Source organism: Xyrauchen texanus, chromosome 22 (assembly GCF_025860055.1).
Source record: "Xyrauchen texanus isolate HMW12.3.18 chromosome 22, RBS_HiC_50CHRs, whole genome shotgun sequence".
In the NCBI taxonomy this organism is placed as follows: domain Eukaryota; kingdom Metazoa; phylum Chordata; class Actinopteri; order Cypriniformes; family Catostomidae; genus Xyrauchen; species Xyrauchen texanus.
The window spans coordinates 24144469-24160815 of NC_068297.1; the positions used below are offsets into that span (position 1 = coordinate 24144469).

A 16347-nucleotide genomic window follows, 5' to 3' on the forward strand; every position below is an offset into this window, starting at 1 on the left:
AGTTTTAAATGTAAATAAAACGAAGTATATTCTTTTTACACGTAGCCGTTCTATGTCTACTGTTATGCCTATTCTGACTATTGAGGGTTTACAAATAGAAAGAGTACCAACTTATAAATACTTAGGAATATGGCTCGATGAGAAGTTAGCCTTTGATGTTCATATTAATTACTTGTTGAAAAGGCTTAAACCAAGATTGGGTTTTCTTTTTCGGGAAAAAAAATGTTTTTCCTTTACAGCTAGAAAGAGAATAATACAGAGTACTATTTTACCTATTTTAGACTATGGTGATGTTGTTTACATGCATGCTTCTACATATCTTTTGAAAAGGCTGGATGGCGTTTATCATGCTGCACTGCGTTTTATAACAAATTCTTGTTCACGTACGCATCATTGTTTGTTGTACAACTATTCGGGTTGGTCCTCTTTATATCAAAGAAGGAAATCCCATATGTTAGTATTTATTGTAAAGACATTGATGGGTATGTTTCCAAATTACATTACTAGTCTTCTATGTTTATGTAGAAAGAACTATAGCACTAGATCATCTAATGGGATTAAATTAGTAGTACCTAGGGTACATTCAGAGCATGGAAAATCATTTTCTCCTACTATGCCCCATGGCTGTGGAATGAATTTCAAGCTACTGTCCCTCTAGAAACAATTCCTCCTTTGAATGTATTTAAAAATGTACTACAGTATACAATGATTGAATCATGTTGTTGTTTTACTTGATTTATGATGAATGTTGTGCTCTGACTTTCTGGAATGTTTTATATATGTTGTGTGTTTGTGTGTAATTTTGTAGTGTGGCCATCTTGGCCAGGACTCCCTGGAGGAAGAGATTTCTTTTAATCTCAATGGGACCTTCTTGGAAAAATAAAGGAAATTATTATTATTATTATTAAAAATAAACCATGATAGAAATTTTACAACTCGGTCTGTCAGATATTTGTTGTTCAACCTCTCTATGTGACCTGTAAAGCTGGCACTTGTGTGTCAATGGTAGAAAAAAAGAAAATACTAAATAAGTACTAAATATGACAAGCACAAGGAGCATTTGTCATTCAAATTCGATCTTCAAGGAATTACCTGGGCTTTGCAGGAGGACTGAAAATTTAGATTTTTCTGCTTTTATTTTATGGCCATTATTAAACATATTAATGTTATTATTTATTTACTATTCATTAAATGTGGGTCGGGCCTGGGTAATTCAGCTAGTATTGATGCTGACTACCACCCATGGAGTAGCGAGTTCGAATTCAGGGCGTGCTGAGTGAATCCAGCCAGGTCTCCTAAGCAACCAAAATTGGCCCAGTTGCTAGGGAGTGTAGAGTCACATGGGGTAACATCCTCGTGGTCCTGATTAGTGGTTCTCGCTCTCAATGGGGCACATGGTAAATTGTGCGTGGATCGCAGAGAATAACATGAGCCTCAACATGCTATGAGTCTCCGCGGTGTCATGCACAGTGAGCCATGTGATAAGATGCATGGATTAGCCGTCTCGGAAGCAGAGGCAACTGAGACTTGTCCTAATAAAAGCGCCACCATGAGGACCTAGTAAGCAGTGGGAATTGGGCATGCCAAATTGGGGAAAAAAGGGGATACAATAAAAAAAGAATTATAATAATTTAAAACCTTGTCTAGGGTGCCAACAGAGTTTGGGCGGCCTTAGCTCCAGGTACTAAGGAACTTCTGGCCACCCACATTAGGCTCTTGACTTTGACATTGGTTGACCCTCTTGACAGTAGCATACAGTAATCTTAACTTTAAATTCATTTTGAATGCATACCAAACCTTGAGGAAATTGATCCACCTAGTCTGTGTGCTTGTAAATTCCTTCATTTTTTGTAAACAGCAATTCTAACTTAGATTAGGAGGCCAAAGGTAATGGAAAGAAAATCCTTTTAGAAATCATCATGCTGTGTACAGCTTCTAGATTAGGATTTCAGCCCATAATCCTAACGAAAATTGGTGCTGGAAATTATTTTCTTAATCTGCTAATACTGCTGTCTGTGCCAGCTACTTCAGATCACCCAGTAGCTCATGTTATCTCACACACCTAGCTTGTTAACAGCTTCCCAAATGTAATTGAGACCATAATAGTGTTGGCTGGTAGTAACAGAATCAGCCTTACTAGGTGAAATCCTCTCAAGTTCTGAACAAGCTGCAGAGTATAAACTGAGATTGGATCTCTGAGGAGTGCAGGGGTTATTCATTACTGGGGTTTGATTTTTCTAACTTCAGTCCTAACATTTAGGGGTTTGCAAAACAACTGAAAGAATGACCTACTTTAGAAACTGCATGCTGTTTTTCTCTCAAGAAATGGCAGGCATTAAAAAAATTATATTAATTGTCTCCCATTTTTTCCGGCACACAGCAACATACACACAAGTACAAAGGTCAACCTATTTGTTTGAGTAACATTCATTAGATTAGTTTTTCCATGTCAGGTTTCATGCATTCCAGTTTCAAATAAACCTCTTTTGTTCCGTGCATAGAAGTACTGAGGATAAGGCCTTGAATACCACAAGTTTCTTTATTTTAAAACACTGGCATTCACATTGAATAAGGCACATGTATAAATACGTAGAAATAGATAGCAAAGAATTCTCATTCAAATACATCAATAGCATCTCAAAGTTTATCTAAGTTTAAATTCCAAAGAAAAAGCTACAAACCAAAACTCAGCAAACATTTTAAGGGCTACCATTTATGTTAAACTTGTTCAGGGGCTTGAAATCTAGTCAGTCCTGGTGTATATTGGATATATAATGACTTAAACTGTGTGTTTATTTCTTAATTGGTGGGATGAGAACCACCCCATCTATTGTGCTGGCCTGTCTCTGCAGCTCCACCCTAATATTTTGCCTAAGTTGCTCCAGTTGCAATTGTAGTACGGCTTCTCTTTCCTTCAACTCTCCCAGAGCCCATGATGCCTGAACCTTTCCAGCTGTCACAGGCAGGCCAGAGTCCCCTGTCTGGTATCTGTGAGATGGCCTCAAGGGTTGTGGATCCTGGAGACATGGCAAAAAGCCTCTGGATGTGATTGTGGATGTGTTTGTGAGATGAAGGCCTTCTAAATAGCCAGCAACCTTCTCGTCCACCTCCATTTTCTGCCTGTCAGAGAGCGGAGCAGCCTCTTGATGTCTGCCCTAATGAGAATAAGACTGAGATTATTTCAACAGACCAGTATACTGATCAAACATCAAATGGATACTAATTTGAAAAGGAAAGTTATTTCCTAATACTTGTCAAGTAAGTTGGTGTAGAAATGCCAGTGTATGTCTCTTGCAACACCATCAATATTATGTAAAAAATTATTTTTCAGACATTCAAAATAACACCAGCCTCAACCATGTCAGACAGTCATTAATCATAATAGGTTAGATCTGTAGCATGAGTGTGTATTACTGGTCTATCTATCAATGGATCAGAGAACACCTAATTATGCATCAAACAGGCCACATTGAATTTTTATACAATAAGTATAATTTATTCAGGCAATAAAAGATGGTGATGATGAATTATTTTAGCTCTATCCTCCCTCATTATCAGGATATTAAAACACTTTTGATGTATGCTTGAGGAACCTTTGAGCAGGTAATAAAACATGGTGAGGAAAGTTACACATACATGGAACAAACCACTCGCCTTGGGAAGAAATTGGAGGATACGGAGAAACTAAAATAGGATTGAGAGAGAGACAAAAGAAAAAAGACGGATGTGATTGTGATGGAAATCGTAATGAATTTAATGATTATGGTTCCAATTCTTCCAAAGATTCTTTTTATACTTGAAGAATAAGATTACTTGTTGATGATTGGTCGTTTTTTTTTTAATGGCCGATGCTGATATCCAGAGAGTAGGGTTGCCGACAGGCCAATACAGTGTCGATATATCACACAATTGAATATAGTAAATAACATAAATGTTAAAAATAACAAACTCTTATTTTGCATTATATTTACTCAATTTCACACAAATCTTTGTAAAGAATTATCTAAAAAAAATAATATTATATTTAAAATTGTAGATAGCATTTTCTTCCGATTTCTGTTTTCTCAGCGATATATCTATCGGTCAACCACAAGTCGAAACAATATATTTAACAATAATAGTAGAAAAAAACAAAGCTATTTTTTGGTAACTTAGGCTGTCTCAAATAACGCAATATAAAACTCTATGCCATCTAATATATACATTTTCAAAGTTTAGGATCATCTCAAATGAAAGACTAACATTTTTTTTTATTTTTAACTACATGGAAGCATTTGCCGTTTTTCATCTGAAGGAAGTGACGTTTCAAACGCACGTTTTGTGTTGCCACTAGCTTTATTGTGCTAGCCAACCTCAATCTAAAATTTATATCTTACATAATGCACATTTTCACAGCGTGGGGAGAAGAAAAATCATTCAACTCACATTTGCAAAGTGCTATTTCCACTGATGTTTCTCTAGATTCCATATTTTTGTCAGGCCAGCATTGTAGCAGATAACTCTGCCCCTTCTGCTACATCGGGCAAGCCGTGACCGCTGAGTGTATAAACTGTCCAACATTCCACACTCCATTATTTAGGTTAGGGGTGGGCAATATGATCTAAACCTTATATCATAATATGAATCATTTGACATCACAACAAAGTAAAAAATTAAATCTATAAAAATTGGTTTATAAATTAAATAACAAAGAGCATGGAGAAATTTCCTCTGGTCTGATGAAACAAAAATGTAACTTTTTGGCCATAATGACCATCGATATGCAAGCCGAAGAACACCATCCCAACAGTGAAGCATGGGGGTGCTTTGCTGCATGAGGGACTGGTGCAATTCACAAAATTGATGGCATCATGAGAAAGGAAAATTATTTGGATATATTGAAGCAACACCTCAAGACTTCAGCCATGAAGTTAAAGCTCGGTCACAAATGGGTCTTCCAAATGTACAATGACCCCAAGCATACCTCCAAAACTGTGGAGAAATGGCATCACAAAGCTCTGACCTCAATCTGACATTCGTGGGCAATTTATTGAGAAAAGCTTGTGGAAGGTTACCCAAAACATTTGACCCAAGTTAAACAATTTGAAATGCTACCAAATTGTAAGTAAACTTCTGACCTACTGAAATAAATAATTCTCTCTACTATTATTCTGACATTTCACATTCTTAAATAAAGTAGTGATCCTAACTGACCTAAGACAGGGAATGTTTTCTACAATTAAATGTCAGGAATTGTGAGAAACTTGTTTAAATGTATTTGGCCAAGGTGTATGTGAACTTCTGACTTCAACTGTATAATCAATACAGTACTTAAACTGATTTAAGTCTCTTGGGCCTTAAGTTGGCTACACACAACTCATAAGGTCTTGGTTCATTTTGAGTTGGACATGATGGAAATAACGACTTGCAGTTAAGATTAAATAAAGAACTGCGCCGACTGATTCAGTCAGTGCGAGATCATCTGATTTAAAATGCTCATGGGAGTAATTTCTGGGTTTTTAAAAATGATTCATTAAAAAGAACCAAGACATTTGTTTACTTATGAGGCAACACTTTTTTCACATGACTTTTGTTTTTTGTGCATGCAGCAAGGACATCGCAATAGGAACATGTGTAGTCCATTTAATGAGTTTGTATGATATCCCAGCACCCAATTTTTCTCTCTCCTCCATTCAGAGCGCAAGCACACAACTTCATTAAAACAATTTCCTTTTTTCATGTGTGGCACAGTAGATGCAGTAGCTGTGCAGGTAAAAATGTCAGTGATATTTTATTACAGTGTTCCATCCACATCTGCAGAACAACATAGACATTCATGTATCATTTTCTGAACGTCATGAAAGTAATTAAGTTCCAGTAATTAAACAAGTGTATTGTCATCGTATCTGAACAATACCTGGTTCTAGGTTTCCAGTTTATATCGATTTTTATTTTGGAGATGAACTGATGTCTGAACTGATTAACTTTAGTTACACTGTCAGCATCTCAAGTATCAAAACTGACAGAGCTTGAACTTCAGTCCCAAAATTAACTCCAACTTCTGCAGTAAAATCTTGACCTTATAATAAGTTCAAGCCTTCCTGTCCACACTTATTCAGGTAGATCTTATCTATTGACCGATCATTACCTGTGAAGTGAGTGTGAGAGTGGACTGCTCTATTCTTCTGACCCTCAGTTCTGTCTGCAGCCTCAGCAACATCTTGTCAAGCCGTCGGAATGCTCTCCTGGCCTTGTCGCCGTGGGGACACCTCAGAGTGACAGCCTGCTCCCCTAGTGGGCAATTGGCTCGCTTCATCTCGCACGTATCAGCGAGGGAGCTGTCAATCACACTGTCCTGCACAGAGACAAAGGCATGAGTGGAATTGGGCTTGAATAGTCCTAGATGCATTGTGCTCATAACGGTATGCCAGATCAGCACGCTCTGTTTTAAAAAACCCTGAAAAGTCTTTGGATTCACAACATTATTTAATAAAGAGCCAACAGAAGACATTGTTTGCAGTGGGTGCCCATTTAAAACAAAAACCTGCATGCTTTGTACTAAGACTTTATTTGTTTGTCAACATGCATTCTCTTTTATGATCAATCACCTCATTGCACAACGGTAAAGATTCAACTAGATCTTTACATTTTGTGAAGTGTGAGTGGTGTTTGCCCATGTAAAACTTGCAGCCACAATGCTAGGATGTTATGAGTGGTTTGTAGGAAGTTGCTATGTTGGCACTAGGGTGCTCCAATTGGTTCTTACATTGTTTTGGTTGGTTGCTTACTGGCCCAAGCCAAAAAAGCCCACCCCCTAGTCGTTATGAAATTCTAAAGACAGCTGCCCATTGCCCATTGGTTTAGAGTAATAACTAAGGGTTTTCTTAACTTTAGGGGTTTGATGCAGCTGGACACATACGTTTCAGTAAGTGTATTAGGGATACCTGCCTTAGTAAACCTGCCACAGCTAAGGGGCTGTTCAGACTGAGCACGTTCTTGCATAGCTGTATTTAGCTGCATTTTTAGGTGTTAAAGCATGAAGTTCTTTTTAACTTGAAAGTGTCTAAAAAATTTGCCAAATGTGCCAAGCACAGATGCAACAATGCATTTGGTGTGAAAGACCCCCAATACATCTTGTTAAAACAGTTCTGCTGCAGCATTTCCTGACACTTCAGAATAACTCTTTGAAATTGTGCCCAATGGGTATAATATTCAAGCAAAACCACATGAGCGGTCATGGTGTATATTGTGATTATTGGATGGTTATTTTTTCTGAATTTCGTATACGAGAGTTTAATAAAATTTTATTATTTCAAAATGGTGTCTCATAAAATACATTAAAACTTTAATAAAATACAAAAATAATTATTTTAATTTATGTAATTTTTCAACATGACATTGCATTGTTTTAGTAGATTTAAAAAAAATATATATATTTTTACAAAATCCTCACAGCACAAACCATAACAACCGTAACCTTACAAATTAAATATCACATTACTATACTGCAATAATATACAGTATTCTTGTCTTTTCACATTTCCAATATTTTGCCATTTCTGTGTTTTGACAGTAGAATCTCACCTCCAGATAATGACATTTTTAAGACTGAAATCAGTGAGTCCATCCATATACTGTATATTCACAAAATTATCATTACAGCAATGTTGGAATGAAATAAATAATATTTTGCACTATATCACCATCCCATTATAATATACTTATTATGGGTAAAAAGGTTCAGATTTGTAGTGCTGTTAAATTACTTAATCTGAGCAAAGCAAAGATAACAGCATATGAGCAGAGAATGTATGTGACAGGGTTTTTTCCCATGACGATCAACCACTGATATGGTTTAACAATGTGAAGCCGCTAGCAGTGACAAAATATGAATGTGTGTATTTGACAACTATCCTGAGTCCTGATCATTATTATGTTGTTTTAGTACATGTAACAAAAACATTGTTAGTGACACAGTCAAACTTTTATTTTCCAGGACAAATAATATTTTTTTCAAAGACATTTAGGCATTTTTCTAATTTTCCATTACTTTTCCATTACTGGAAAACTGCATTGCAAAATTTCAGGTATGCATGGGAACCCTGGTTGTTGATCCAGGTTTTCCAAAGCCAGACTTTCAGTGAGTGCCTCCAAAGGAAATCAATGCTTTAAGAACCTGTGCTAATCAACAGTGGTTCAACCAATAGCTGAAGCTTCAGAGCTGCTTTCAATCATGTGTGGACAGTGACAAGGCAATCCTGTCCAAATAGCACTCTATCCCCAATATGTAGACTACATTTCCCATTGACATGTTAGGACTATTTGATTTCCATTCCCCTACTTCCTGTTATTTGGACTGGGGAAAATGTTTCTGCATTTTAACAGATTTAATTTGTTAAATAAAAAGGGCTCTGAAAATTATATTAACAGGGTATACATGTACAGTATATTATAATTTCATCCCTTTTGAACAAATTCAATATAATTGATAATTGTTAGACATGCATGATATATTGCTACCTTTATCTGTATTTGTAACTATTGGCATCATTCTGATCTACCGATTTTGGTGGAAGATAACATTTTTCTTTTCCAATTCTATACCATTTTCCAAAAGTACTAAACACTTATCCAAGTAGCTTTTGATTGTACACAAGTCCATAAGTGTTTTGATGCCTGATGTCACTTTATTGATTTAAGGCAATAAGCCATGAGAGGCCCTGTGTGAATTCTGGAGTAGCTTATTAGTTTTATAAAACGGCTGGCAACAGCAATATGACTAAAGACACCAGTGTTCCATAAACAGTTCAACTTGTCATTAATAATAATAATAATACTAATAGGAATAAACAATTCTTCTGTCAAGTAATACAGTTCATTATCTTTGTGGTAGCAAAACAACATAAAACTTATTCAGATTCGGTTCACACAATCAGAAGGAATTTGGAATTATCTGTTTTATAAACACAGTTTTAGATAAGTGCTTTAGTATTACTGTTATGTTGAAACAGACAAAACAGTATAAAATGCAAAAACAATGTGCATCATCAGAACATTGCTTTGATTGAGTGTCTTACAACGATTTCTAGAAGCAACATAAAAGAATACGGTAACAGTACTAGAAAATAAATCTTTTAAATACTCTGATGTTCTGGGAGTGGGAAATCACAAGCTTTCCTCCATTTGTTTGACTCAAAGAGACCCATGAGCTCACCGTTCTTACTGAATAGCAGTTCAAATATCCCCTTTTAACTTCAATATGCACACTCCTAGTGAAAAATGAAGCCCCTGCCAAGAGCTCAGGATTCACTCCTACTAGCCGGAGACTTCTTTACAACTTAATTTCAACCTGGCGAGGTGCCACTGTGAGTGAGGGCTCTTGTCTGCCAGATTCAGAGGCTTGCAGAGCCAGTGCATCACTGTGAATGACAACTCAAAGCTGGGCAAGGTTACTGTGGGCAAAGCGGCAGTCTGGCTCCCAAACAACAGCTGGGGTAATATACATATTACATTTACTGTCATTAGTAAGTTTTCAGACAGGAGAATATGTCTGGTAAGCCAATTTGTTTACGTTTGAACTCACAATAGTTGCGTGTGAATTCTCATACTTTCAGAGTAAGTAAGTATTGAATTTGATGAAGAACAAGTTTCTTGTTACCTTTAGCAGATAAACTTGAAAAGAACCACCTGATACTCCTTTTTAAATTTTTTATTCAGCATTTTGAATTTAACGGCTCATCATTCATGTGGGCTTAAACGTGCATTAATTACTCTGGGAGAGTGAAGTTAAAAAAGAAATTCGCCACTAAAAATCAGTGTAGATGTGTATGAAGCACCAACCACACACAGATCACTGCCAATCCAAGCAACTTCTTATTGGTCAACATGGAGAATTCACTTGTGAAAGTTCACCAAACTTGAAATTCGTTGGGTCAAATTTTCACCACTAGAAGTCCATCGCAAGAAAATTATGATCACACGGATTCCCACTGAGATGACTGCATCTCGCCTGTGAAGGTAAATGTGACCATACCTTCATACTGCATATTGGGATAACCTAATCATTTGATGAACTGATTTTATACTATACAGTATGAAATTACACACATTCGAACGTAGGGTTTGTGTTGGTTTGATCTGGCGTGATGAACTACACATGATTAAATACCTAGTTTGATCAACAGCGAAGAAACAGCACAAAAACCGATTATTAAATATAGGAGTGCATGTTTGAACCTCAAAATCATTCCTGTGGGAAATAACGCATACGCACCATCCAGCACCAGAATAAAGGCTCGTGAAGTTTCCAATCCAGATATGACTCCAGAATTTCGTTCAGTGCCAGTATCCGCTCCAGCTCCTACAATAAAAGCACACAGTAAGAACTGATTACATGCTTTATGCCTCTTTTGTTTCTACAACAATAAAACCTCCAGTGGCCCAACAGTGCAAGTGCAGTTTTCAGCACACTTGGCAGCTGCTTTGATCTTTTCTCAGGGGTGGTTCTTTCCCTCCAGGAGCCAGCTAATACCTCACATCTCTGCAGTTAGACAGAAGCTCCCCAGAGTCTTGAGGTTGATAACTCCTCTCAGTATCTCACACAGGCTGAAGGGCATGGGGGGGGGGGGGGGATCCCTGAGCTGCCCACCACACCTTACAGAGCTAAAGCGGAGTGAATTATTAGCCTGTCTGGACACATCTCACCCTGTATACTCCAGACATTCAAAACTGAAAGACCTCCCACACCCTACCAGTTGGCAGGAAGTAGTAGGGCTATATACACTGAACATCTACTATACAGCATATTCAATAAATAATTGTTGCAAAATGATCCAATATCATTAATAACGTGATTTCAACATGTAGTTTATATGTTCATTAATTTCCTAAAGACCATACAATTATGGGCCAGTTTTGCATCCACTCGCAATGTGCGCTAAGGCCAGAAACATACTTTAGGCAATTATGTCAAGTTTACACATCCAGTTTAATGGCTTTTGATGTTAACTCTGTCATCCCCTGATGTACTGAGATTTATTACCACCACAGTGATGTAAGAATGCACATTATGTATGTTTAACCGAATCATGTTTTGGCCAAGCACTCACTGCAGTTAAAAAACTGCCAGTTAGTCCAGGCATTTCTTCTCCATCAGTGAAAATAGTTACAAAAGAAGACAAAGCATCAAGTGCATCCCTAATCTCTGCACTGCTCTCAATACTCTGTTTTGAATTAGTGGTGTTTCATTCGTAAACTGAACTAATCTTTTAAGTTTTGTTAAGGTTACTCTGTGATTTTTTATATATTATTTTATTTTAATTTTCACCCCTTTTCTCCCCAATTTGGCATGCCCAATTCCCAATACGCTCTAGGTCCTCGTGGTGGCATAGTGATTCGCCTCAATCCAGGTGGTGGAGGACGAATCTAGGTTGCCTCCGCATCTGAGACAGTCAATCCATGCATCTTATCACGTGGCTTGTTGAGCACATTACCGCGAAAACTTAGCGTACGTGGAGGCTCACGCTATTCTCCGTGGCATCCACGCACAACTCACCATATGCCCCACCGAGAGCGAGAACCACATTATGGAAGTGACCACAAGGAGGTTAACCCAACATGACTCTACCCACCCTAGCAACCGGGCCAATTGGTTGCTTAAGAAGCCTGACTGGAGTCGCTCTGTGTTTTTTAATGAATCCGTTGAGTCAAAAATTGTATGATTTACTCATAACTTAAATGACAATCCTTAAAAGGCAATCTCTAGAAATGGTCACTGAAAGAATAATTTCAAGAACTCATCATTATCGATATTTTGATAATGATGATCAAAATATCCACCACTATTTACAAAGCCATGTGGTGATGTGGAGTGATAAAAATAGCGAAGCATCCCAGTGCAGTTTAACAGTGTATCAGCTCCCTTGGAAAGCCGCTCATCCAATGAGATTCCAGCTGTAATGGAACTAACTGTTGTATAAATTAATTTAAAGCTCAAAAACAGTGTGTGTTGACATTCATTTCAGAGATTCATTACAATTAATTAGTTTTTCTAACTTTTTTTAAAGTATCCATTCTTGCTTTAAAATGTTTTGGTCAAAAATACATGTCGGTAAATAATGAGGTTTATTACCTTGTATTGTTAAATTGGTTTATACAAGTAAAAATGCTAAAATATTCTCTCATGTTCATTTAGAAAATAACAGTGGAAAACATGCCATTTATGTTCACTAGATTTTACAAGATTATAAGTAGATTCTTACTGTATTTTAGTTCTTACATTTCACATTTTGAAATTACTTTCCAGCAATTTTCTAGATTGAAATGCTGGTTCCTCTGATTAGGGGTATAAGGAGGAAATTCAGCCAGCCCTAAAAAGTAGCACTTTTTAAAAGCACTCTCATTGTTTATCACTCATTTCTCTCTATCCGACTATTTCATTTTAACACCTTCCCAACAGCATAAACAACCTGTCTGAAAAACCTGCCCCTTTGTTAGATGTCAGGAGGACGAATTTTTCTCAGAGATAAAATACTCTTACAAAGCCTCTAAAGAGCAAGGAAAGAGGAAGGGATCCAGAAAGCGTGGGCCTATTGACTTTAAAGAACAAGATCCACTAGCTTCAAACAAGCTAAATTTCCCAGCCTGTCAATCTGTCACACAAAAGCTACACAGATGTGGATGCTTCACTACAACCTTCCCTAGGAAAAGCCAGGGGATAAATAAAAACGCATTGACAGCTGCGTGCAATCAACTCGATATTGAGACAAGCTTGTTACCTAGCTTACAGCAGTTATTATAGAACGCTGATTACCATAAGCTCTGATGGTGGATAGAAGCACTTGACGTACACTCAAGGAATACAAATGCTTGACGGTATTCCTGGAGAGAATCTAAATAAGTAAAGGTGTTGCCAAATAATGCAGAAATCCTGGTCCATACATGATCTCTTGTCAATATTACAATAAAATGTCCCTCAGTTTTCATGTCACCTTGTCAAGTGCAGTCGATGTAATGTCACTCTGATGGGAACCAGTGACATTATTCTGACAGATAGCAGAGGGGTTGATATTGGAGAGAACCTACGGAAAAAAAACATCACAGTTTGTGTTGTTACATTTCTGTAATTGTCCAGAAACTGAATGAAAATGTTCTAGTATTTTGGGCTTGTTTTCAAGTTAAATCATCCTTAAAACAAGATAAATTATCTTGATAAGCCAAACAACATAAGATATTAAGGTTGTGAAAATGCTGAGACAAATATGGAGAAAATGCTGTATATGGAGGTAGAAGGCATCAAGGTACATCCCAATTGAATGTTTGTGCCACATCCTGTTTACTGAAGTTTACTGTCAGTTTTTGAGGGAAGCAAAGATGCAGCTTTCCCCACATAATATCTCAAAATGTGTGTGCAGTTCTGTGGTTGGAAGGAATCGGTTGAAAGCAGTAAGATTATAAAGCAGTGGTATATAAATGTCTTTAAACTTGACTATTTCTAGCAACAAATAAGCATTTTAGTTACTTGTTTTGCTTAGTTATCTCTGAAGCGCACTTGAGTTAAAAGCCTAGAATTGTTATCCAAGAATTTTAAGGGAAAAACACATTTATATTCGCTATCACAATGAAATGTATTATTCTTGTTTTAAGTATAAGCCTTACTAATTTTTGTTAGATTTATCATATCTTCAGCTTTAGTGTGTCAATAGGAAAAATACATTTTAGACTCCCAAACATTACTTTTGCAAAAAGAAAAGATTAGAATAGAAGAACTGGGAGCCCTACAACAGATGTCATGGCCCCCACAGAGCCCCCCACTGAACATCGTGTCAGTCTGAGATTACATAAAGAGACAGAAGCAATTGAGACAGCCTAAATAGATTCTCCAAGTATCTATTTCTCCAAGTATCTCCTATTTCTCCTATTTCTTGGCATCCTATCTGGCAACAAGCAAGAAAACTGTATCCAGGTGTAGATTTGGTGCCGTTTTTAAGGCAAAGGTGGTCACATTGAATATTGATTAATCTTAATAATTACTGGACTTTGTATGACTAAGTGATAATTGAAAACTATTTAATTATTTTTGGAGACATCCTCACTATGCAACATTTTTCACAAGTGCCTAAATCTTTGTCACAGTACTGTGTGTGTGTGTGTGTGTGTTTGTGTGTGTGTATGCATGCATACTGATATATATATATATATATATATATAATTTTTTTTTATGAGAGTACTGTTTAAAGGGTTTAAAGGGATTGTTCACCCAAAAATGTAAATTCTCTCATCATTTACTCATGCCCTTCCTGATGTGTATGACTTTCTTTTTTCAGTAGAACACAAATCAAGATTTGTAGAAGAATATTTCAGCTCTGTAGGTCTGAATGGTGATCAGACCTTTGCATCTCCAGCAATCACATAAAGGCAACATACAAGTTATCCATAAGACTCGTGTTTAAATCCTTATCTTCTGAAGCAATATGATAGGTGAGGGTGAGAAACAGATAAAGTCATCTTTCCCCCCTCTAAATCTCCACAATTACATGCAGATTATAAAGTGAAACTGAACAGGGACTACATGTGGCTTTCAGATGTAAAAGTGAAAAAGGTTAAAGTAAAAAAATTACTTACATTTTGAAATGTTTCTCACCCACACCTATCATATCACTTCAGAAGACATGGATTTACCACTGGAGTCTTATGGATTACTTGTATGTTGCTGTGGAGCGGAGGGGGGCGGGGCCGGGTCGGAATATCGCGCGCCCGGTCCCCAATCGGCCTGATGAGGCGCACAAGGGATAAAGGCGGCCGGTGACGATTGTTAGAGAGAGAGAGAATTACGGGCATGTCCGTCATGTGTGTTTATGTTTGTGCTTTTGGTTTAAGTTTACATTAAAATTATTATTTATGTTGACAAGCCGGTTCTCGCCTCCTCCTTGCCCATCCTTTAACCGTGTTACATTGGTGCTGAAACCCGGGAAGGAGGAGGGATGCCCGTCGCAGAGTCCTCGACACTGCCGTCCACCCAGGGGAGCACCGATGCCATCTGCCGGGTGACGGAGTAGCCCGACCGCCCGGATGCGGGGTACGGCCGTCGTCCGCGGGGCAAGTGGGGACTGGATACCCCGACCGCCTGGAGCGAGGGAGCTGCTGCCGGGGGCGGAGGAGTGCCCTGCCGTCCCCAGAGACTCGGAGGGGTTGAGGGAAGACCGCCGTCCGCGAGGGGAGGAGGGAAGAAACTCTCCGACCGCCCGGAGCGGTAGAGCCGCTGCCAGGGGCGGAGGAGTGACCACGCGACGGTACATCAGAGAACCGGTGAGTGAGCCTTTTCTCTCTCTCTCCTCTCTCCCTCTCCCTTTCGCACCATGTTGGCCTTTTCCCTCGCCTATTTTGTTGTTGTTTGTCCCCTTCTGTCTCCTCCCAGGGCGAGGAAGGCGGGGATGACCACGCGAGATACACCCCGCCCCAGGGATAGGGGGGGTGTAAGTCATGCCGGTGGCACCCCGGCCTGAGATAACGGCGGGAGGAATGTGGAGCGGAGGGGGGCGGGGCCGGGTCGGAATATTGCGCGCCCGGTCCCCAATCGGCCTGATGAGGCGCGCGAGGGATAAAGGCGGCCGGTGACGATTGTTCGAGAGAGAGAGAATTACGGGCATGTCCGTCATGTGTGTTTATGTTTATGTTTGTGCTTTTGGTTTAAGTTTACATTAAAATTATTATTTATGTTGACAAGCCGGTTCTCGCCTCCTCCTTGCCCATCCTTTAACTGTTTTACAGTTGCCTTTGTGATATTTGGAGCTACAGAAGGTCTGATTACCTACTAAGCTGAAATAATTTTCTAAAAATCTTTATTTGTGTTCAGCAGAAGAGAGAAAGTAATACACATCTTGGATGGCATGAGGCGAGTAAATGATGAGAGAATTTTCCTTTTGGGATGAACTATCCAATTAAAATGATTACAGACCACAGTAGACTGAGTGACTTGCCCTGTGGATAAGTCTGGATCTCTCATCCTGGGCTGAGTGTAAGCTCTTCCATTGGAGCCTCAGTTTCCCATATTGCCATTGCAGTGCCCGCAACGCCTGATCATTCCTCACAGTCTCTTTGGAATCAGCTTCTGCTCCATGTGCCACTATATCTTCCTGTCCAAGTATGAGACCTTGGGGGACCTAACATGTCCAAACATAAGTGAACAAATCACAAAAACACTTTTTTTTTTTTCTTCACTTCAGAATCTGATAAATCTGGACATGGGGGGAAAAAGTGGTTCTTTCTATGCGGTTGCTTACTGGCTCACACTCAAGTCTGGTCCCCAGATTTGGCTCAGGTCCCTCCTTCAATGTCTATGGCTTTTTTCTCCACATTTTAACTTAATTT

At 38.5% G+C, this 16347-nt stretch overlaps 1 protein-coding gene across 1 annotated transcript in view; it reads right to left on the reverse strand.

The window, feature by feature from the left end:
- Positions 1-2580: 2580 nt before the first annotated feature.
- Positions 2581-16347, reverse strand: part of LOC127662874 (tubulin epsilon and delta complex protein 1-like) — a 17270-nt gene continuing 3503 nt past the window's right edge. Inside the window, exons 4-8 of the mRNA XM_052154262.1 lie at positions 15957-16139; positions 12969-13058; positions 10253-10339; positions 6128-6334; positions 2581-3155 (exon numbers count right to left, since the gene is read on the reverse strand). Coding sequence (XP_052010222.1) covers positions 2793-3155; positions 6128-6334; positions 10253-10339; positions 12969-13058; positions 15957-16139 — 930 coding nt within the window. The 3' untranslated portion in view covers positions 2581-2792. The remainder of the gene's footprint in view (positions 3156-6127; positions 6335-10252; positions 10340-12968; positions 13059-15956; positions 16140-16347) is intronic.